We start from the raw sequence: 23,625 nt of genomic DNA on the forward strand, positions 1-23,625 counted from the left end.
ATGTATCACCATTAATGAATACAAATGTACTAATAATTTAGAGTAGATTAACATTTAATAAATATCGGCCATTCATCTATGAATTCTTAAGCTGTGCCTTTTAGCATTAAATTGGGATTAGATTGTTAATCGATTTACAATTATCGTTATTTATGTATACAGTATACACGTCATCTACGTTATATTATAACTACCTCGAATAATTTGAGTTATAAACCATAACTCGACACACATGACTTGGATGGTTCGACTTATCGAGAAATTCAAGTAAGTTTCACTGTAATACTTAACCAAACCTTAAATGTCTTAAACGATCTATTGATTATATATTCTATACTTTAAATTAGATTTTAATTTGATAATTCATATTAATTGTTCAAAAAGATATTTTACTTAAATGTATGACTTTCAAAATAAATTTTACCATAAAAAAAAAAAAAAAAATGGAAAAATGAACTAGTAAAATAAGCGTTAAATGTATAATTGTGTAACCTAGTAAAAATGTATATATTGATACATAATATATAAATGTGAAAAAAAAGTTTAAGGACAGTACAGACATTAACAGATTCTATTATCGACTAGAAGAGAGAGACAAGTATACAATAAATAGCCAAAAATATTTCAATTTTAATTATTCTTATGTACAAAAACAAACATCTTCTTTAGAAAAAAAAAAAACAAAAAAAAAAGAACGAAAACGATGCTGTGTCTACAATAATGCACCTTCTCGTGAAATAAAAACGAAATAAATAAAAAAATATTTATCAGTATATGAAAATAATACAACTAAAGAAAAACATTGACATGTAGTCATGTTTTTACAAGGGTAGTCTTAAAATCTATAGTATTGGTTCATAACCAAGTGGATGATATTGTATGTCATCACCAGTCCGTATGGCTGAAATTGTGAAACAGTTAATTTAAACATTATAAGGCACGGTTAATATTGACAATACACGCGGACGTCTGACAAATAGCATAAAATAATGATTAGATATATTATTATATTATTTACGAAATATAGGATTAAAATTTAAAATCAAAACCAAAATTGGTTTGTCGTCACTCATAAGCTAATATGTTTAAGTTATTAAAGATATAGACAAGATATATGTTTAAGTAAAAGGTCTAATCGTTTATTTTCACTTTATTATTCATGATTCGTAATAATAAAAATTATTATTATTTCCAATATAAATAGTTCAAATTCTATGGTGATTAGGCGCTTAGGTATTTCGTTAACTTGACTTCGGCACCTCGACATGAAGAATTATAATATTAATTTATATGAAAAAAATTATTTTAGAAAAAAATCTTTAAAGACCTTATAAGACCTTTCATACAAATTACAGTATCATCAAATTTAAAAAAAATCTAAAAATCATTGTAATATACTGCATAATACCTATTGAGGTAAACATATCTATGGATTAGGTATCACTATATGTCACTGTATACCTAATACTTTTGAATAATAAATTTCTCACTGCTGCTTCCTCTCAAACAATTGTTATTATTTATAAACACATACATTATTATAATTTACAATACTCAATAACATCCAAATTTAACAGATTATTAAAATCAAAACAATTTTAAGATTATATATTGGTATTTATTTAATAAAAAATACCAGCGTAATAATAAAAGATATTTAGACGTGTAAGTTTAATATTTCACTTTATAAGTAACTATCGGTAGCAAGTAGAAAATAAACCCAATATATAATAATCCCTTACAGGTAACCAATACAAATACCTACCTAGGTACCATAATTTATAATTAATGAAGATTAACTATTATTTAGTTACGTTTATATTTTAGCTATATACAGTTATTTTACAGGATTAAATAATGTTACAAATTTAAATTTCAGAAGTGTCAAATATATTATAATATTATATCTTTTAGATATTTAATTCAAACGTAGATAGAAACCTAAATACAATTTAAGATTGATCTATAATTTTAATATGAAACTGTATTTCGCCTTGGTTTGTAATTCTTGGAATATTATAATATTACCATAAATTCAATAGGTAAGATGATTACCTTCGTTTCACTCATTACATTGTAATGGGCTAGATATTTTGTATCAGGTTAAACAAATTACTATATAATTATAATGTCACAAGATAAAATAATTATCAGTTTTAGTTTTTTTAATATAAAACTTTGTTTCAGATCTAATTTAATGGTTCTAGAAACATGAAAATAACATAGACAAAAATCAAGCAAACATATTTGATAATAATATTATAAAATAACTTAAATAATATATGTTTTGCATTCAATAAGAAGAGCTATAACTTATAAGTATAAATATAAAGTAAACACAATCATGAACGGTATGGTGTACGAAATGTGCAATCGCCAATAAATCGTACATTTCAATTGATCTGAATGTAATTATTGGTATCTGTTTTGTTTTTACCTGTCATGTAGCTGACTATGACACCGATGAAGACTGTTACAAATGTGCCCAATAATGAGTAGTACATATACGTTATCGAGTACAACATTGTCAGTATATCGCTGAAAATAAAAATTTTAAATTTTTACACACTAGAAGAATTATTATTATCGTTGCTTTTATGTGATTTATATTATAATATAATATGCAATGCTATATCAACGTCCAAGTCTCGGATCAAACAAATTATGGTAACGGTGTTTATGCGAAACGATGCTTATCCAATATCCATGCTTATTCTTCACTTAAATGACTCATCGAGATTTATAAAGTAAAAGTAACTCATAGTAAGTAGCAGAATAGGTAGTTTGTAGTATTAATATTTCAGTTATGCGTACTCTGTGGAGGACGATTCGACTTCAGGCGTCGACAGGACACTGGAAATTTCGTCGTGGGTTTTATTCAAAAAGCTCATTTTGTATTGATTATACTGGATATCAAAAATCGGCTCAATGTGTGGCGAGAACGTCGTATTCGTACACCCTTCAGTGGACACTGGCAGATAATTAGGTTCTTTGGCGATAGATAACGATCCAAGTACAATAAACAGGGTCATCAAGTGACTAGATATCATACCAGCAGCAGCACCCTATTTAATTAAAAAACATATATACATATTAATTCAGAAATATTAAAAATAAAATATATAAACTGCACCATAGTGTATATTATATTATATTATATTATACACCTATAATGTCCATTGTACACCTAATGTGTAGGGTTAAAATAGTTTTGTAGATGGTTCTAAATTATACAATGCAATAATATATATTTTTACCGATTTTAGTTAAAAATGTATACTCTCAATTTTATTGACATAAAATATTAGAACCAATATAATATTTTATTAGAGTATTACTTGCTAAGTGTAGAAACAATTATTTACCTATATTATAAACTATCATACTATATCTAAAGTCTAAACACCGTGAAGTTATACCTAAATTATTGTTGAGTTCATTAAATAATTATGCTTAACCAAAAATGAAAGAAATCTTAAGTTATAAATTATATAAGTGTGAATTAAACTATAGGTGCAAAAGTAGTTTTAATACGTAGGAAAAGGTTGCTTAAATGTCATGATCATTGTCAAGGCACAATTTCGTCTGAATAATTACCTAGTGCATACTATATACCTACATATTTTTTTTAAATGCAATATTGTGATAATGACTGAGGTACTATAGGGTTAAGATTGATGGTCATTGTGTTTGTTTTATTGAATAATTTTACATTTTTAAATTATTGCTCGATTTCAAGAATTGCGTAACTTTATTTTATATTTCCCTAACTACGTATTATCTACGTACTAAACAATTGATTGAAATGTTTATAAATGTTATGAGTCGTAACTTATGACCATAAAATTGTTTTTATACTCTATTCAAGCAAATATCATAAATTATATTGATATAACAAAGAAATAGTTCATAGTTAATAAGAAAATACCTTTTATTTTGTTTGAATACAAAATTAGTCAATAAAATTTCTCATGTACTCACTTTCCAATTCGTCGATGGGAAAAACATAGCTAAAACAAAAACTCCTAAAAGAGGTCCACTAGTTGCGGACGTCATTAGCTGAGAAGCATCAATAACACCTGAAGATTGTGCGACAATAAACGCAACACCCATAACTATAAAACCAGTTATTACACCTAAACACAAATAAATATTATTAGCGATATGCCGATATATATATAATTATTGCTTTATTTTAAATTACGATATTAATTATTAAAATAATTGTAAAACGTATTTTTGGTTAGCTACCTAATAGTAGTTTCTTATTAAACATCAAACAATTTTAAGGTAAGATTAGTACATCAGATTTACGACTTACTTATGCTTTTAATGCACCACAATTGGTTCTTTTCACTGGCACCTTTGAATATTGGTATTTGAGAGATAAAATCTTCCCAAGCAACAGTGGAAATTGAGTTTAAGTTGGACACTAATATACTGTAAATCACAGTTCCGTTATTGGACACGTAGGGAGAAATATGATAGGTAATACTAATATTAAGACAAATTAAATTGATTTACCTGAGTCCACTGTTGAATAAGCTGGCCAATACGAGTCCCATGAAACCCGGCAAAAAGTAAAATCTGTCTTCAATGTAAAAAGGTATGATCTCGTCGATCTCCGATATGTATCCAAGTGCTCGAGGATCGCAATCAGCGTACACCGTGAATATTACCATACCGACAATCCACGATAGACTGAAGAGGAATATCATCAACGGTATGGTCAGCCACAAAGCCCTAGGCAAACGTTACGAATTTGGAGAAATGCCCTAACCAAACATAAACATATGGCTGCCATTTTGAATATAAAAACGGTTCGCATTTAATTACTTTTCAACTTGTTTCTGAGAGTCCATACTAAAGTAGCGTTGAACGAAATTTTGTTGGCATCCGAACATGGAAAGTGACATGAACAGCTGACCAAGAGTGGCGGACACGGTCGACACACGAAGCGTGGGGTCCATGTTGAAACTGAAATAACACAAAATGCTGATCGTGAAACACCGGTCTTATTGATCCAGGTGATTGGTTATCTACACGTACTTGAAGAAGTCCAGCCTGTCCCGTTCCTTGGTCACTTCGAATACATTTAGTGGACCTTTAGCTATAAAGAATCCGTGAATAATGATCACTATGCTGCAACCGATCATCACTAAACTCTGTACGGCGTCTGCAAGGATAGCTGATCTCAGACCTCCCTAAAATAACGACCACAGAATTCAAAATATTTATTTAGTACAAAATATATTGTAAGACATTATTTTTTTTAATTTGAACGGTTTCCTGCGTACTAAACGATAATGTTATAATAATAGAGTAAAAATTTGTCGTTTTTAAAAACAAATTAAATTGGACAAGTGCTCCAGCAGTATAAAATCTCATCCAGGGCAAGATGATAATTCCTTATAATCTAATATTAGTTATAGTAATATTAATATTTCAATACATGTATATTTAAAAACTCCAAAGGAGGCGATCCCCCCCCCCCGGTGGTCCACCATAAAATAGGGCAAATAAAATAATAATATCAATAATAATAATGGAAAATACATAAAATATTCGTTCATAAATTTAACGAGTAAAAAAGAAACTAACAGTACGGTATTTGTACTTAACTATAATTTTATTATTTCATTGGTTTTATATTAGGTACATTAAACCTACGTGTTTCGTGGAGGCCATAATATAGTTTATAGGTAGGTAGGCACTATATTATAGTCCATAAGTAATTTGATAAAATAGATATGAATTAGTGAATTACCAGCTATTATTCGCATGTACCAATACCCTCTAATCACTATATTAAAGTAATTAAAAAGTACAATACCTACTTAACATATTATGTGCAATAATATAGTGATATAGTTTAAATCTTACTTAAATATATATTTATAGATCTACATTTTTATAAGTAGGAACTACACATTCACTGTTTGAAAAAATTTCAAAATGGTATTAAAAAAAAAAAACATAATATGTAGGTACCTACCAGATTATTAGTTCATAATATATTTTTAGGTGTAAACAGTAGATCTTACTGACTTGTAACATTATAATAATACATCATTTGATATTTTGATAACTTTCAAATACTATATACTCATTCATTAAATTGTCTCAACTCAACAATGAATTCACAAATTGTAATTATTATTTATTATAATAAACTGAATAAGTATGAACAATTTAGTAAATTTATAAAATATTAATGTTGTAAAGATTGCGGACTAAAAGTTTTCCTAAAACTAATGATAAAACTGTTTTACTATTTTGAATCCATAATTGTCATGGTATGCAAGTTACTCAAGTCTCAAGGTATACTAAAGGTATTAAAATGTCACACCACATTTTGTGGTACCTAACGGTATAATGTTTATTTTACTAACGAAAACTTGTTTAGTTATCAAAGGAAATCTGCTATTTGAGTTTAAAACATTTCAATTACTCTAAAATATGTCCATTCCATTTTTGCTATGAAAACTTTAAAAAAAAGTTTCGACAGTTATTTCCTGCACACAAAATAAAATATATTCCACATATAAACGTGTAGAGTAAAATTAACAATTAGTGCAATTAATTTGCTTTCTAAATGTTACCGCAATCCAAAGTTCAAGAAAATATGATGTAACACCAACATAGATTTGTAACATTGATTCGTAAAACATATTAGTGCTTAATAGTAATAATGAAATAGTTATTGATTAGGTGGCTAATATAATAATCGATAAACAATATAATAATATAATTATTAATAATTTAGTGCATTACTGCACAAAGTCAATGACATAATCAAAATATAAAACTGATAAAAATTAATGCAAACCTAATGTTAAATGTAATATTACATTTTTCTAATAAATTTAATTTAATTACTATACTAAATATTGTTGCTATTTTAATTCATAACCATATGGAAGGTTGTATCTATATTGCAGAGGAATAATGAAGTGCATACAAATATCTTCAACAATAAAGTATATTATATTTGATTTTTCATTAAATTTCATTAATTCATCAAAAATCTGTTAAAAGTGAATGTTATAATTTTTGTTTAAAAAGATTATAATAATATTATGTTGGCCGTTGAATCACATAATGTTTTGTTTTATACGAAATATGAACATAGTTAAATTAATAAGTTATTAAAATAGCTGTTACCTACCTATTCTTTTATAGGAATTATTAGTATTATTATTGTTTTTATTTTATTTTATCTTTATGTTTATTTAAAAAAGAAAATCATTTAACGATTTTACTTTTTGTAAAATATGGAATTTCGAAATCATTTTAATAATCCTGCAGTATTTATTCTAGTGAAACTACATAAATTATATTTCATTATTATTTTATTGTTCATTAAAATGTATATTTATATCAGAAAATTGAAGTACGTGTTCATTTTTTATACTGACATTCTTATTTTTAACTTTTATTTTTTGAATACTTAAAACGTCACTTACAAAAATGAGGTAGGTATCTACAAGATAATTTTATAAACAATATAGTTTTAATGAAAAAAAATCCAATATTAGGAGTTGATAAAAAAGGTAAGTTTATTTTAGGTTTAGTTAGGTTTATTGAATTATAATATTATTGTATTAATGTTTATCATTATTTATTGTCTTAATAATAAAGAGCATTGTGAATAATTGATAAACCATTATATTTTTAAAATTAAGACCATGCACTTTATAAGTTATATTATCATAATATGATAATAAACTATAAAATAATTATAGGTAATTTATATTCATAATTTACTATAGCGGTAGTTTACATTTATGGCTTTATGATGTACTAAATTCATTTGAATTACTCGGGTATAACTATAATCGCCAGTCATTGTGTGCGTATCGTCTGTTTACCTGTGCCAAAATATTGTACTTCGTTTGTACATCAGTGGCCGATTATCGTTTGCGCGTCAACTTATCAAACAATAGAACGGTACAAGTTTACAACAAAATATACCTGTTGAAAAGTACCTACACAAGTTGTACATTAAATATTACAAGAACGTTTAATACCAATATATTCTGGATGAACTTGAGCATTTGACAATTGTTATAATTTACACATACTATAATACGTGTAGGTATATAAAATTAAAAATATATTGGCTAATTTAATATTAAATTTTAAATAATAGTCATAACTCATAACCATAATACTGCTTTTGAAAACCGAATACAACAAGACAAGTGTCAAATTTTCTGAAAATTATTAAACAACTTGCGCTTTTGAATACTCCTAACATCTTCTAGTTCTATTGTTAAATACACTGATACGCAAATTATGTACTATCATATCTGACGTAAGTGGGTTAACTTGGATGACGCACAAACGATAAATAACTAAAAAATTGAACGATATGCAAATGTCATACAAAAAAGGTCAAAATGAACAACAGTGATATGCAATCAATTTACGGTCCCTATGATGCATAATAAATCTACAACATTATATATATTTTGTAATTTGTTTGGTATAGTGTTAGATTAAAAATGAGTTATTTAGTAGGTAATAAATAAAATTTGTCTTACCAGTACTGTGAAAACAATGGCAATGGATGTAATTAAGATGATTGAAAACCAATAAGGCAATCCCATCACAGTTTTTAAGGCAACGCACGGTGTGAAAACTGTTACGCCAAGGTTAAGTATACTTCTAATAAAATATGTAGCAGACGCAAGCCTCCTCACGAGTCTTGATTTGAATCGCATATCTAAGTACTATAAATAGACAAAAATAAAAATTAGTTAATTATTATGCATATAGTTTGATAGACAGGCACTTCAAGAATGCACTAATTTGTATTTTATGATAACAGTAAATAATTATTTAGCGTAAGTAACAGACTAAAATATATTATATAATTATTTAAAAAAGTTGTATTCACTGATGTGTCCAATCAATCGTTTAAATATTACGTCTTATAATATTTTAAGCTTTATACGGCTTAAAAATGACTGAAACTCACCTGATAAACTGAAGTAATTCCGAGATTGAAATATACCGGTAGGAAAAAATATAAAACCAAAGGGAATGCTAGGGACATTCCGTACAGGGTTTCCCACATTCCACTTCCTCTATAGTAAAATTCGGACGGATACCCTATAAAAAATAAAATGTTTTAATTAATGTATTAAAATAACATAAAATAATCAGTCTTATTATAAAAGATAAATAGATTTTTAGATCAACTGTTCATAAAATAAATTATATTGTTATAGAATTTCGTGAATAACTAGAAATTAGTGGAATAACATATTATAATATAACTTATTTAAAAAAAAAATTGAAGTATGTAGTAGTTGTATTTAGGTACCTACTTAATATTTTTAATAAATAATTATCACAGCATTACAATCCTTAAGTATCTCATACTATTATGTAAAGAATGACATTTGTAATAGGTATGAATTATGACTAAAAAATTTAATAAATATTAAGAGCAATTTTTTTGATGTTAGTTAAATAAGATATGTATAACATGCTATAACAATTATTCAAAATTGACTTTTTTTTAAAGTAATATTAGTATGAAAAAATTTGAACAAAGATTTTTCAATAATTTTTTATATGGCTAAATGTATGTTCATATGATTGTATATGTATATTATTTACATATTACGCATACAGGTTTATTTTGATGTGAAATTTGAACATTTATATCTTCATTAGTATTATAATAAACTTTAATTAACTTTAATATCAGATAAGTCTTAAGACTGTGACCTGGTGTGGCGCGGTGGTTGGCCTCAGTCATAAATGTGTTCTGAGCCAAGCATCAGCCAATGTCACTAGTCTCCGGATTGGTGACCACCCGGGTTTTAGTGACAAATCCTCGGCACATAAACACGTATTTCGAACCAACCGTATCCCCCCTCCCCCTAGAGTAAAGACAGGCTAATAACCATGCAGATGATGCCTTTAGAGTTTAAATAATAGGTAATAAAAAAAAAAAACAACTTAAGACTAATGCTGGTACTTATGAAAAACATATTTACCGAGGAAGACTTTGACACCCAGAAATCCACGTGCAATGGATAGGAGCATCGCTCCCATCGAAACCGACCCTTTCGACGCGAACACATAGTCCGCTTTCGTCTGTTCTTTGGGGCCGGATATTTTACTATAAATTAATACTGCGAATGACAACGCAATCAGCAGTAGAAATACTGCATAATCGAATATAATACTTTGCATATTTTATCACAATTTCTCTGGAAAAAATAATATATACATTTATATTATTTATAGTTATATAAGTTAAAATAACGATATTAGATGTGATTAAATACAATTATAATATTCTAATAAAACATGTGCAATTTATCAAGATTTTATGCATATTTAGTACAAATTGAATGATATATTTACCTACAAATGTATAGATATGTACAAATACTACAAATGTATGTATAATAAAAGTCTGCAATTATTATTATAGCTAAGGATGAACTATTGTTCACCTGTATGTAAACATTATTATATATACATTATTTTTCATATGTACTACAATTAATAGTCTAAAACTTAACTTAACTTAACTTTGTCTAACTTTTTAAGTGAAATAAAATTAAGTAATACAAGTATTCGGTAAATACCTATCTATATATTTTAGATTTTCATCGGAGCGATAAATGTATTGATTATATAATGATGTGTTTTTTTTTAAATTATTATTATTATTTGTGTCTGTGGACACGATAAGTAGTCGAAATCAGTATCTTGTTCGATGGGAAAGTGAATCTAGTTGGTGCATTGAGGAGATCAAAATTTAAAATTACAAAATACCTCATAAGTCTGTCTACCTTAACTTAAAAAAAATGTGTACCGGAAAGTCAAATAAAATTATTATGAGCGTTCAAAGTCCAACTTTATACAATATTGGATATTTACTCGATTTCTCTTATTTTGTTGTATTTCGAAAACGAATAACCATAGATACTTGAAATTTATACCATATGTTTATTTTTTCAATTCCTATAAACTTAATAAATTTTCAAAATATTGAAAAGTAAATCTAGTTGCATTGAGGATGTCCAATTCCCAATAGTTTTTAAAAGCGGCGGAAAAATCTATACACCATAGCATTTTTAGAATATTTTGACTCTTTTTGAGCTGTTTACGGACAATGGACATTGTCAATTTTTTTAGTTTTTTTTCTATAAATATCAATTAAATTTTATTTTTTATGTCTAAAAGCGTGAAAATTTAATACAAGACCTTTGTTATATTTTTACAATAGCAGTTGAAAAGTATTGAAAATGCATAGGCACAACTTTTTTTATAAGCATTTTAAGTTCAAATTTTGACAAGATTTACCAATTTAAAATTTAATAATTATTTTGTAGTCGAAAATTTATAAAATGTTCAACTTTTATAGCTAAGGATTGAAAATTTAAAACAAAGTTCCACGTAAATAGGTTATATATAAATTACTTTATTCACAATAATATCATCAAATATACTTGTTAATATCATAGGCTGCATACTGACCGTTTTCGCTCAGAATCGTTTTTCTTATACAATGATATTATATCATTGAATTCAAATTTAACACCATCGATTACAGTGACCCACTTGTAACCTACTGTACAGCAGAGTGACATCCACTTACCCACCTTTTTTTACTTTTATTTTTTAATGCTGAAAATTAAAAAATTAAATTTATATTTAATGCTGAAAATTAAAAAATTTAATTTATATTTAATTTGTTATTAAAAAATTTGAAATAGCCAATTCGTATATTTACTTTTTAAAAAGACGTTGATGATAAAACATTTGTTTGGGTAAAGTAAAGTAGTTTTTTTTTTAAATATTTATATTTTTTCGGGGTCAATTAATTTTAAAACTAATAATTTTTTACAAAATATTCTTTTAGAGAATTAGTAGACATAAGAAAATCTTAAATTATTCATTATCCATATAATTTTCTTAAATTTTCTTTTACGTTTAACTAGTATCAATTTTCGTTTTTCATTTATTAGGTCTTTCTGTTACACCCTGTATATACATTACTTCATTTTACTTCATTAATTATTAGACACTGGAATGTGATCAAAGGTTTCTTAATGTGAATTATATACGTATTAAAATATTATATATTTGTTTATTTATTTAAACATATATTATATTTTATAAATATTGACGTATGTATAATATAAAGTTATTTTTATAAAGTTGAAACGTTTATTTTTTCAATTAAACAAACACTTCTTTTACTCTAATTCTAATGAAACTTAATTTTAAATTTAACTAATATATTATTATATAATAATAATAAAATATATATATACCTATACATTTTTTACACAAAAACTGTTTGACCATGGTCCATGATATATATTATAGCTAGACAAGAAAATAAATTATAAATTTGTCAACAAATAAAATGTTTTAGATTTAAAAAGTAAACCGACTGTAAAATTGGCTTAAGTTAGAAAAGTCAAATTAAAAAAAAGAAGGATTAATTCTTTGAATAAATTTAAAATAAAGAGAATTATAAAACAAAATACAATTTAAAACATTAACAATGAGTTCAAGAATACCGTACTTATATGTACTTATAACCCCTAAATCTAAAAATAAACTAATGAAATTCAACAAAAGATAGAATAACTTTGCCAGAATATTTCATGTTTATTTAATATGAAATCAAATTTAAAAATGAATACAAGTAATTTGAAATATTCGATAAAATTCAAAATTTAGGCCACCAGTATTTTTGACATAAATCATACTTACATAATATTAATAATATAATATACAAAAGAAATATGTTTGCACAATTTAGCGAATGGGCCTACATTTTTAAGTCATCTACTGACTAATTCCATTTCCCGGAACAGGTTTTTTTATGAGTCATAAATTATGACATTTCGAATACATATTGTGTATACGACTAAATCAGTTAATATACCTAAAAAATCAATAAACTATTTGAGATTTTTCTGAAATTCGCAGTATGAAAATACGAATATAATTTATTATACATAGGTGCTATAATCGTATATTACTAAAATCGTATATTGCCACGATTATCCGAAAAAGTGAATAATGCTATTTGTCGTTTACCTTGTATTTAAACATTATATTTTCTGCCTAAACCATTATATAATGCACAAAAATATATCCAAATTATTGAAAAACAAATAAATCAATAATTAAAAATAAAACGATTTTTCGAAAAATAAAACTCGTTTCCTGTATTAAGTCCTTCTGACTACAAATCTATATACATTATTTTGTAATATTATACCTACATTCTATCCCGGAAGAATTCACTTATATTTAAAAATGAATTCAATTTAAAACAAAAGAGCTTCTTAGTTTTATTACATTTTCAATAAAATAATACGTTCATTGTTTGTCTAACAGAGTTCAACTATTATTTTTTTGTCAAATTAAGTTATTTTGACTATAGATCATAAATACAGCGATTTCGTTCATTATCATGTTTCATGATGATTTTGAAGAACCATTATTATTATCGTTATAGCAGGTATAAAGCATTTACTAATTACAGAACACTATTATAAACTAATTAGGCCAGTCTAGGAATAAAATTATAGGTAGTGTTTAAACTCTATATAGGTACATATAATATGTTGGTATATAAAATTAACATCTAGAGTAGGTCATTATTATTAAATTAAAGTATTATATAAAATTTTTTTTAAGCATAATACTGTAGTGTATAACTTATCGTGTCATATCTATCTATATTTGGAAAAGAAAAACATTAGATAAATCAAAAATGATTCAAAGAAATGTCTACATAAGTGTCATACCAATAGTGGTTAAACAATTCAAATTCTACAGGGTTTAAACTTTTTACATAGAATATACTTATTAGTAAATAGTAATGAGTAGGTTACTTAGTTACTCACTCTTATTGTAAACCAGTGTTTCTCTACCTTTTTTTATTCAACGCCATTTTCAGATATTCAAAAATCTCGACCCTTTTCATCCCACCATCAATTAAAAATACAAAAGATAGGCAACAGTTTTTTTTTTTTTATAATAAGTACTTACTAGGTATCCCAGAATAGAAACCAAATATAATGTAAAATGTAAATAGTTTTATTGTTATACATTTACATACTTAAATCAGCCTACTGTCTAAAAGCTAGATATTTTTATACTTTTAAAATTTTTAATTACCTAAATACATACTAAAAACATAAATTTTACAAATATAATTACAACATAAATATACTACATTTGGTATTTGAAAATTAAATTAAATTTGTTTTTTAATTGTTTGAAACTATGCACTTATTGTTAGAATATATAAATAATCATCCCTTAGCGCCCCTCCATTCTTGCGTAAACCACACACCTCAAAATTAAAAATGTTCATGTAGGAAATCATTGTTGTAATCTAAATAAAACAAATTGTGTTTGAAACCATGTAACACGATATTTTAAGTACATTATTTATTCCAAAACCTAAGTAGTATACGAAAATTGCTTCCCACGATTTTCCATTGCAATCTACGTTTTATTCCCTTCATCAGGTTCATCTACAACTGTAGTACGACATTTTTAATATCTCGCTGGTTACATCCCAGTTATAATTTGGTATGCTTATCCTTCTTTTATATTATGTGTCATGATGTGTGATCATATGTTATTGTGTTTACTGTTTATGCCATTTTATTTTATAGGTACATAAAGTGGATTAGACCGTAAAAACAAAGTTATTTTGCATCGATGGTCATAAATGTTGATATTGTACAACAATGCAATTCGACAATAGAGCTGCTGTGTTAAACGTGTAGGTACAAGGTACCTATAACTATTAGCAATATACAAAATTATATAAAAGAATAATTGAGCGTGCTTGTATTCATGATCTTATTAGAGATATATATGAAGGTATTAACTATTAATTAGACGAAAATTTAGTAAAAAATATTAATACATAAATACATTTTTCTTTTTATGAATAAAAAAAAATATCTGAAATTTCCTTAATTAGTTGTTTTACCTATTACTTTTCAGAATATGTAATTTTTATAAAATATTTATGGTATTATATCAATTATATTTCTGTTTATTTAAAACATGTAATTATATTATTGTATGCTGATGAATAATGATATAAACATTTTTCATAAAATTGACTTACTTGTTGATCTTCAAAATCTACAAGATGAACTAAATATTTTATGCCGTTGAATTACTAACAATAGGTTAACACTCAACTTGAATAATACGTGTTAAATTTCTTTCTTCAGATCTTATTCACCCATAGTTCACTCCTATTTTCTAAATAGTTTTTAGCACTAATGTGTTTCCTTTAGAAAATATACCTACTATTTGAGTTATACACTTACAATACTATTCTTCCGTTCTTCTTTTGAACATCACATCAACTTTAACCATAAACAGAGAGTTGAAAGTCTTAAGGTTCATTAAATATAACACCAAAAGTTTCATATCAGCCAATTGTCTTTGTACTTTATACTTTTCACTCGTCAGACCTCTTCTCAATTATGGTGTGGTTGTATGGCATCCCTTCATTTCTAAATACGCAAAGTGTTAAAAAAAAAAATGCTCAACTTATTATTCTTTTATTCCCAATACTCTGCTGGTCTTTCCTCACGATTACCCCGTGACCAACGGTTTATAAATTCCATTTTAAATGGATATAATTATCTAGATCCAGATCTTCTTGATAGAGTCTTTTTCGTCTTTCAAAAGGTTAACCTTTCTCTTTTCTCTATCCACAGTCACACCACCTCGTACTGCCATAACCATTCCCTTCTACGTATACTCCCGATTACTGTTTTTTTTAAAAATATATATGATGTTCATAACTCTACTGTTAGATTTAAATTGTATTTTTACCTCTATTTAATAACCGCTTGTTGTATAATATATTGAAATAAATAAATAAGCTAACGGTCAGGGGTATTAAAACTAAAGTACCATATTTTAACGATAGTAATGACAATAGGACAAAAATGAATATTGAATTGAATAATTTACGTATCGTTACATAACATAAATTTACAGGTAAATATCATTAAAAAAAATAGCCAATATCAAAATTATGAAGAATAATAAACATAGGTAAGCCTAGGTTAGGTTAAATGGGTACCTATTATACTTATTATTTTTTTTATCAAATTAACTATTTTTGATATTTTAAGAATAATATTATTACGATGTTTAATCAATTGATTTTTTCATTGTGTAATAACTATGTGGATACTTCATACTTCAAAGCACGTTTTCTAACGCTGATATAGTACCATAGCTTTAAGAACAATCATATTGTGACGTTAAAAAAATTGACTATACTTCAATATCTCACATATATGCCTATATGTAGTATAAAAATTATATGTTATAATAAGAAGGTAGTGTGGTTATTAGTTATTACGTAATATACATTAGGTAGTTAAAATTGTTTTATATTTTTAAGTATTTGTTTATTTTAAAATGGACTTGTTATTGCTGTGTGTAAACAATCTTCGTAATAATTAACAAACAGAACGATTTATTATATTGTTAAAAACGTTTCTTAAGTAAACTGATTAATTAAAATTTAAATAAACATACCTACGTGTTAACTGTTCACGGAAAAATGGAATATTTCTATATTTCTGTATGATAAAAATATTGATGCTAATTTTTAAACTGTGTGAAACAATATATGACCTTGGACGATAAAAAGACAATACAACTAATACACTTATTTCAAAATGTAGCGAGCATAAAGTCATATTATTATACATTATAATCATTAGTTAAAATATCTGGAGCTAGAACGACAGTTATTTAATTTTATCTGCAACTTTCGAGACACCTATCTTATTCGTTATTTTCAATGGTAATGAAGTGTAGTGTTAATTTTATGTTTATATCATTGTTTTAGTATTTGTAAGGCATAATACAAAAGTACAAACTACGACCATTAGTTTTTTGAACGAAACTAACATTATAATCAGTTGTTAAATATTATAGTATGTTTCAATGAATATAGGTTTAAGTACTCTAGTTGTGTGTTTTTTTATACATAGTTAATGAGTTTACAGATTGTACAAGTCAAATCTATTGAAAATATAATCAAACTGATAAGTTTTTTAATACAAATTTAATAAAAAAAAAAATAATATTTGAAGGATTAAAATAGTGCAAGACCATATTATTATTATTTAAAAATGCTTATTAATCAATAAACTAACGCCGGTCATTATGACAGATCCCAGACAATAAATACGTGTATAATAAAATAATGTGTGTATTAAAAAAAAAATGAAGAAATGATTCAAAATTATAATCAATTTAATTGTGTGTATATAACTACCTACCGATAGGTACTAAGTTACTAACTATTTAAGTACGTGTAACACCAGTGACCAATGGTATACAACTTGCGCAATGGATAAACGTATATTATATACCTAGTGACCATATAAACATAATAAATAATGAAGAAATCAACTGGATGATATCCAACATCTGTTTTATATATATTGATACGATTCAATTTTAGTTGCTTTGATCATATTATTATTATGATTACGGGTTATTAACATACAGTAGTTTCAATATATATATAATTTATTTAAAAGGGATATTTTGTAAAATCGATTTTTTTATATAATATAATATATTTATAGGATACGATAACAAGTATAGTTACCATAGGTAAAAAAAATGAATTAATTTGAGATTATATATAAACTGAATACCTACCAAATTATAAAACCAAACAAATGATTAATTACATTAACTATATATACAGCTATTTAACAGTATAAATTTAAAATTAAATTCATCTTTTATTAGAAAAAAACTTATAGATTGTAAAATATTAAGAAATTTAAATTTAAAATACAATATTATATGCCAATAAATTTTTGCTTAGTTTAACGTAGTACAATGTAGTTGACTAGTCAAGTTATTGAAATTAATGATACATTCTTAAATATTTTGATTCCAATCATAAAAATGATAATTTTAAAGAGTTGTCATTAAAACAAAGTTACGAAAAAAAGCTAAATTAATTGTTTTAAGATTGGTCATCTAAGAACATAAACAATTTATGAAATACACAAGTAAAAAAAATATAGAGTAGGAAACAATAACTTGGTTTCGGGCACTAGTTTTTATTCGATTTCGCTAACTTTGATTACTCTAGAATATTAATTTATGTATATTACATTAACTGAAATCAATGATTAACATCTCATGACTAATTGAGTATTTGAGAATTATATATTTTAATCACGATAGAATAAAATAAAATTACATTTGAATTAATTTTAAAACTACAAAAATAGATACTTAATTGCCATTATCTGGTAAATTATTCATTTTACTGGAATATAAACATTAAACAATATTATAAGAAAGTTAATATTATTCTTGATAATTTTACATATATTAAGACATAAGAATGAGCTTATATACACAAATTTAAATCATGAAAATAAAAATTAATAATTTTATCAAACTAAAAATCAACCGTTTTTGAAAATTATAAGAGTTAAATTGGAACAAAATTGATTTTATTGGAAATTTTGGACAGAATACTACATACATTTTTGTAAGTTTCTCATTATTTCTTTACTATGCCTACCTAATTTAGGGAAAATATTTTTGAAATAATTATCCAACTATTTTAAAATGTTTAGAAGATGCATTATCTATCTTGAAAGTTATTAATTATTGTAAATTTTGAAACACCGTGAAAAATGATAAATGTACCAAATTCATAGAACTATGTTTAAGTATCTTAGTACATAAAGAATTAATAGTTAAATAAAAACATTACACAAAAGAAAATGACATGAATATATTATGATTGTTAGAATGCTTAACACATTTTTAGTCCTTGATTTGTATTTTTAGAATGTTCTATAAAGGTCTATGAATAATCGTAACAGTCAATAAGCTTTTTTATGACACAATGTCTAACAAAAAAAAAGGGGAAAGAAATAAAGACTAAATGAAAAATGCAGAGTTGATGGAATACCGTCATCGGGTTGAGCAGCAATTTATTTACTTAAAATATTTTTGTAAAAAAATGTATTTAGATATTTAATGTCAGCAATTAAAATACTTAGAATAAAAAATAATAAAATTATAACATACATTCTAGAACAGTTTTGAAATACTTAAATACCTACTCATATATTATCTTATATGTGTATATTGTTTTCTAGTTTTTTTAACTCAATATTCCGATTTATTATATTTGTTCAAACTGTGTATTTTTCTATTTTACCACTTGTAAATGTTGAGAATTATGAAATATATTTGTATACAATTAATTATTAAAAAATATTTAATGAATCAATATAATACGAGGAAATTATAAAATATTAGTGTATATTAACTTATATTTCATGAAAATGATATAAGTATATGTGCAATTCGTTAAAAATTACTTATTAATTCATAAACACTTTATTTAAATTATTATTTATCACGTAGGGAAGTGTCAAAATGTTAAATTATGTATAAATTAAGTCTTAATAGGTACATACTACATTATAATAATTTAGTATAAGTATAATATAAAAAAGGAACAGGCATAAAAGTAGTATATTTTGAATCTACTTAAACAGGACATCAGAATGAATTTCCCTAAAGTCAATTTATGTATAGGTACTAATAACTAGTTATTCGAAAAATTACGTTTTATAAAATCAAATCTATGCTCAAGAGTTTAGTACCTACTATAACGTAGACGTTTTTTTTTTCTGAGCTCTAAAGTCATGTTCATTGTGATAATTAAAAATTTACTTTGCATTTAAACTGTAAAAGCACCATCTATGTTTTGTTTTTGAACCAAGTATTAAGCAGATAATAATTTTAAGTTGTATTAGTACTTTCAGTCTAAAAAACCTTGTTATGAAACGTAATATAGAAACAGCACATGCATCGTAATTTGTGCGATAGTTTGATAATATATTTGAAATCACACAAGTCGCTCGCAGAGTTCTTATTTGGAATCTTTGTCATACGCTGTTAGTGGCAATGGTTTAATTAAAAATAATAAATAGCAAACCACTCGCGAAACATTTTTTTTTTTTTAATTAGTAGGTAATGGATCTGCTCTATTATACGCATACTACGTGTATGCGAGTAAAATAAATAATAATTGTATAATTATATAAAATCACATATGCGTGTTGTACGAAGTATTCGAAACTAACCGAATTTCTATTTGAATATCATTCGAAACAGGAATTTATTATTTTAAAGGTAATTTGAATGTTTAAAACTGTAATATTTGTATTCTACATTGAATAATTAGGTATAATAACATACTGCAAAGACACGTTGTATAATTTTGCCTACGGGAAAAAGAAAAATTTGCTGTGTGGCACGTCTAGAATCTTTATACAATTTCGGTCGAAAAATAAACATTATTTTATTTTTGTCAGCTATTTAGTTTTTTTTATAGAACCAAAGTATAACTGTGCATGTTACCTATAATAACACGCACTTCCTATCGTCTGGACAGCGTCGTGAACCGGAAACATATACCTATACATATTATATATATGTGTGTGTGTGTGTGTGTGTGTGTGTGTGTGTGTGTGTGTGTGTGTGTGTGTCAATCTGTCGATGTCTAAGGACTAACAACTATAGCTGCTTACTGTGAAATCGATTTACAAAATAAAAACACAATAATAACCCTCGACCGATTAAATGAACTATTATAATAAATTATTATTATTATTATTAGTAATATTTCTATCGAAAGACGTACTTTCAGCGCACGAATTAAGTACCTATATTGTTATAATTCACGTAGGTATATAATATACGGTACCTTTCAACGTTGACGAACAAATGAAGAAAACCACACAACGAACGACACCGTCCGATACTCGAGGATCTACGCCGCTTCCGTCGTTCGATCGAAGACGATGGTGACGATTGTTCGGATGAAAGATTCTGCCATTTTTTTTTCGTATTATTATTATTATAATATGATCGTCGTATTATTCAGCTGTAAGTTGTTTACAACAAAAGCGCTAAATCAACGCGTGGCCCGGTCTTCTGTACAGCGTATATTATATTATATTACGCGGGTAATGATGGATATCGTCCGTTCGTAAATGAAATGTGCGTTGAGTACCGCGTTTGCCCGTCGTCAAAAAATAATAATTACAATAAGAACATCTGATAGTTTCGGTTTCAAAAAAAAAAAAAACCACGTAAAACGAAACGTAACGAATCGGAAACGCCGCGGTATACAAGTCGAGTCGAACGAGCGACAGTGAACGATTTAATATTTTACGATATGAAATGGGTACTGAAGAGAAATACACGATAACGTATTGTTATATATACGTTTAGTATTACTATCGTGAACGATATAATATTATTTATATTGTCGGTGACAATGAGTGGCGTAAGTACGCAACGAAATGTCGACGTCAGACAGCACAACGCGCGAGTCGAACCGCATGTGAACTGAACGGTCGGCCGACAGACGGACGGACGAGCGCGCCAACACACATGACGTCGCCGCCGATTAAAATACGATATAATTATATATATGTTTATAAAAATATGTTTATACTCATACCGCGGTAGTACGCGCGTGCGGTATAGGTATATACACCGTGGTATAATACCATCATCGCGGTAACGTATTTGGTATTTTATTATTATATTGTATATATTTTGTATGATATAGTAGGTATATCATCGTCTCTCCTACGCGTATACGTCGTTATTATCGCGTGTTAGGATTTTTGTTACCTCCCCCCAAAAAAAAACACTGATTACCGACGCTGCAGATAAACGTTGTAACGTATAATACTATGATAAGTAATGAGGATAATATTATCATATTGTCATAACACTATTATAAATGTATAACAATAATATTCTTATGTAATATTAAAATATTAAATAATATAAATACAGGTGTTATCAGCCGGCGACGTCGAGCTTACCTAAATAAAACGATTGGCGAGATATCGGACTGGTAAATAATAGTATAATATATAAATATGTATATTAAATATATTTAAGTATATATTTACGTACATGGCACCTACACGTAAAGTTTAGACAGTGTTTTAAACATTTTGATTTTTTTCCGCCACGATAGAAATTGTACACACCTGTTGACACGGGCCGTATTTCTTCTAATAGGTGGCTTTCTCAGACCAATTTTTTCTTTCTTTTTTTGTCCAACGGCCATGTGATTTACTCTTCACTCAAAATCCTTTCACAGGGTATGGATACTCAACCCACACACCTAGGGCCGCAATCGATACATGCTTACTCAGTGATTATATATTGTTGGAGATATTATGTCCGTGGACAAGAAGCGACGATGGCAGTCATAATTATATTATATGCGTCACTTCTTAGTTCTACGCACGTCATGACCAACGATATGGTAACGATGACTGTCACACGGGATTTGTATTTTTTTACCTAACTTTATATAGGTGCCATGTATGCACAGCTCATATATTAAAATATTATTATACACGTCGACTTTTGAGTATACCTACCTAGTGTAGTAATGAGTGGCAAGATCTCGTCTCTACTTAATTCAAAAGATTTGTACATAAATGAACATCTATATTTCTTACAACACATATTGTTATTATACATGTTTTTATTTATCGACGTACGCGTTTTTATGAAAAAGAAAAAAGAAAAATTCTCTGCTTGTTCATAATATGAAATCACAACCGTAAGGAACTCAAGGATTGTGAATGAGTGAAAAAATCAATAAGTACCTATGTAAAAAAAAAAATAAAAGATTCTTTTTTCAAAAAACGTTAAGTGTTTGAGTGCGTGGAGGTACTTATCATGAATTTGATTTTTTTCATAAGCACAATAATATTAACTGCGGCTATGTGTGTTCAGCCGTAAAAGAATCATCCTGTATGTACATATGGTTATATATATATGGCGACATTATAAGTATTTTTTTCTAAAACGCAGTATTGTGCCACACCGATCTACTGTACACGCATTTTGTTGTTGTTATTGCCTATTGGCGATTATCCAAAAAGAAAGATAAAAAAAAGGGTTGTGTGAGGATAAAATATATTTTTAGTACATCAAGAGGAAGTGGGACGTCTCACAGCGCCACCGCCGCCGCCGCCGTCATAGAACTACCTCTATGCGTTTATTTATTTTCTGAAATTCAAGTGCATTGGATTAATAACTGTACGACCTTAAGATTTTTCTCAATTTTTAAATTTATATTTAGAGTTATAAAGAAATAATGTCAATGACATATTATTTTTAAACATTCTTTAAAATGAAAATTACGTCCACAATTCTTAGGTATATTATGTAGATGTAGGTTAGTACAAAATAATTGTTAATTTAGAGTATATTCCCATAATAAATATAAATTATAAGCAATACCAAACTCCCCAACAATATTTCAATAACAGATAATTTTATAATTTTACAATATTCTGATTATTATACAATTTTAAAATGAAAAATATTTTAATTCACAAAAGGTATAATAGTTCTATAATAATAGCATTCATTATATTACTATAATAATATTATGTCTATATCATTATTCATTAGTATAGGTGCCCGAAAAATATACCTTTTTAATATTATGTTTATATTTATGTATCATTATAC

The 23,625-nt window shown here is 26.5% G+C and overlaps 1 protein-coding gene across 2 annotated transcripts in view; it reads right to left on the reverse strand.

Annotated features, from left to right (window-relative positions):
- LOC132952275 (sodium-coupled monocarboxylate transporter 2-like) overlaps nucleotides 1-21,494 on the reverse strand; it is a 33,183-nt gene extending 11,689 nt beyond the window's left edge. The window contains exons 1-12 of one of the 2 annotated variants that reach the window (XM_061024528.1): nucleotides 20,816-21,494; nucleotides 10,014-10,229; nucleotides 8,984-9,117; nucleotides 8,547-8,735; nucleotides 5,050-5,204; nucleotides 4,837-4,977; nucleotides 4,525-4,743; nucleotides 4,322-4,440; nucleotides 3,982-4,136; nucleotides 2,815-3,065; nucleotides 2,438-2,538; nucleotides 621-901 (exon numbers count right to left, since the gene is read on the reverse strand). In XM_061024528.1, the coding sequence (XP_060880511.1) occupies nucleotides 843-901; nucleotides 2,438-2,538; nucleotides 2,815-3,065; nucleotides 3,982-4,136; nucleotides 4,322-4,440; nucleotides 4,525-4,743; nucleotides 4,837-4,977; nucleotides 5,050-5,204; nucleotides 8,547-8,735; nucleotides 8,984-9,117; nucleotides 10,014-10,212 (1,722 nt within the window). In that variant the 5' untranslated portion in view covers nucleotides 10,213-10,229; nucleotides 20,816-21,494 and the 3' untranslated portion in view covers nucleotides 621-842. Of the gene's footprint in view, nucleotides 1-620; nucleotides 902-2,437; nucleotides 2,539-2,814; nucleotides 3,066-3,981; nucleotides 4,137-4,321; nucleotides 4,441-4,524; nucleotides 4,744-4,836; nucleotides 4,978-5,049; nucleotides 5,205-8,546; nucleotides 8,736-8,983; nucleotides 9,118-10,013; nucleotides 10,230-20,815 lie in introns of those variants that run through there. The other variant, XM_061024526.1, reaches the window with a different exon arrangement.
- Nucleotides 21,495-23,625: the final 2,131 nt, after the last annotated feature.

Source organism: Metopolophium dirhodum, chromosome 9 (assembly GCF_019925205.1).
Source record: "Metopolophium dirhodum isolate CAU chromosome 9, ASM1992520v1, whole genome shotgun sequence".
NCBI classification, from domain to species: Eukaryota; Metazoa; Arthropoda; class Insecta; order Hemiptera; family Aphididae; genus Metopolophium; species Metopolophium dirhodum.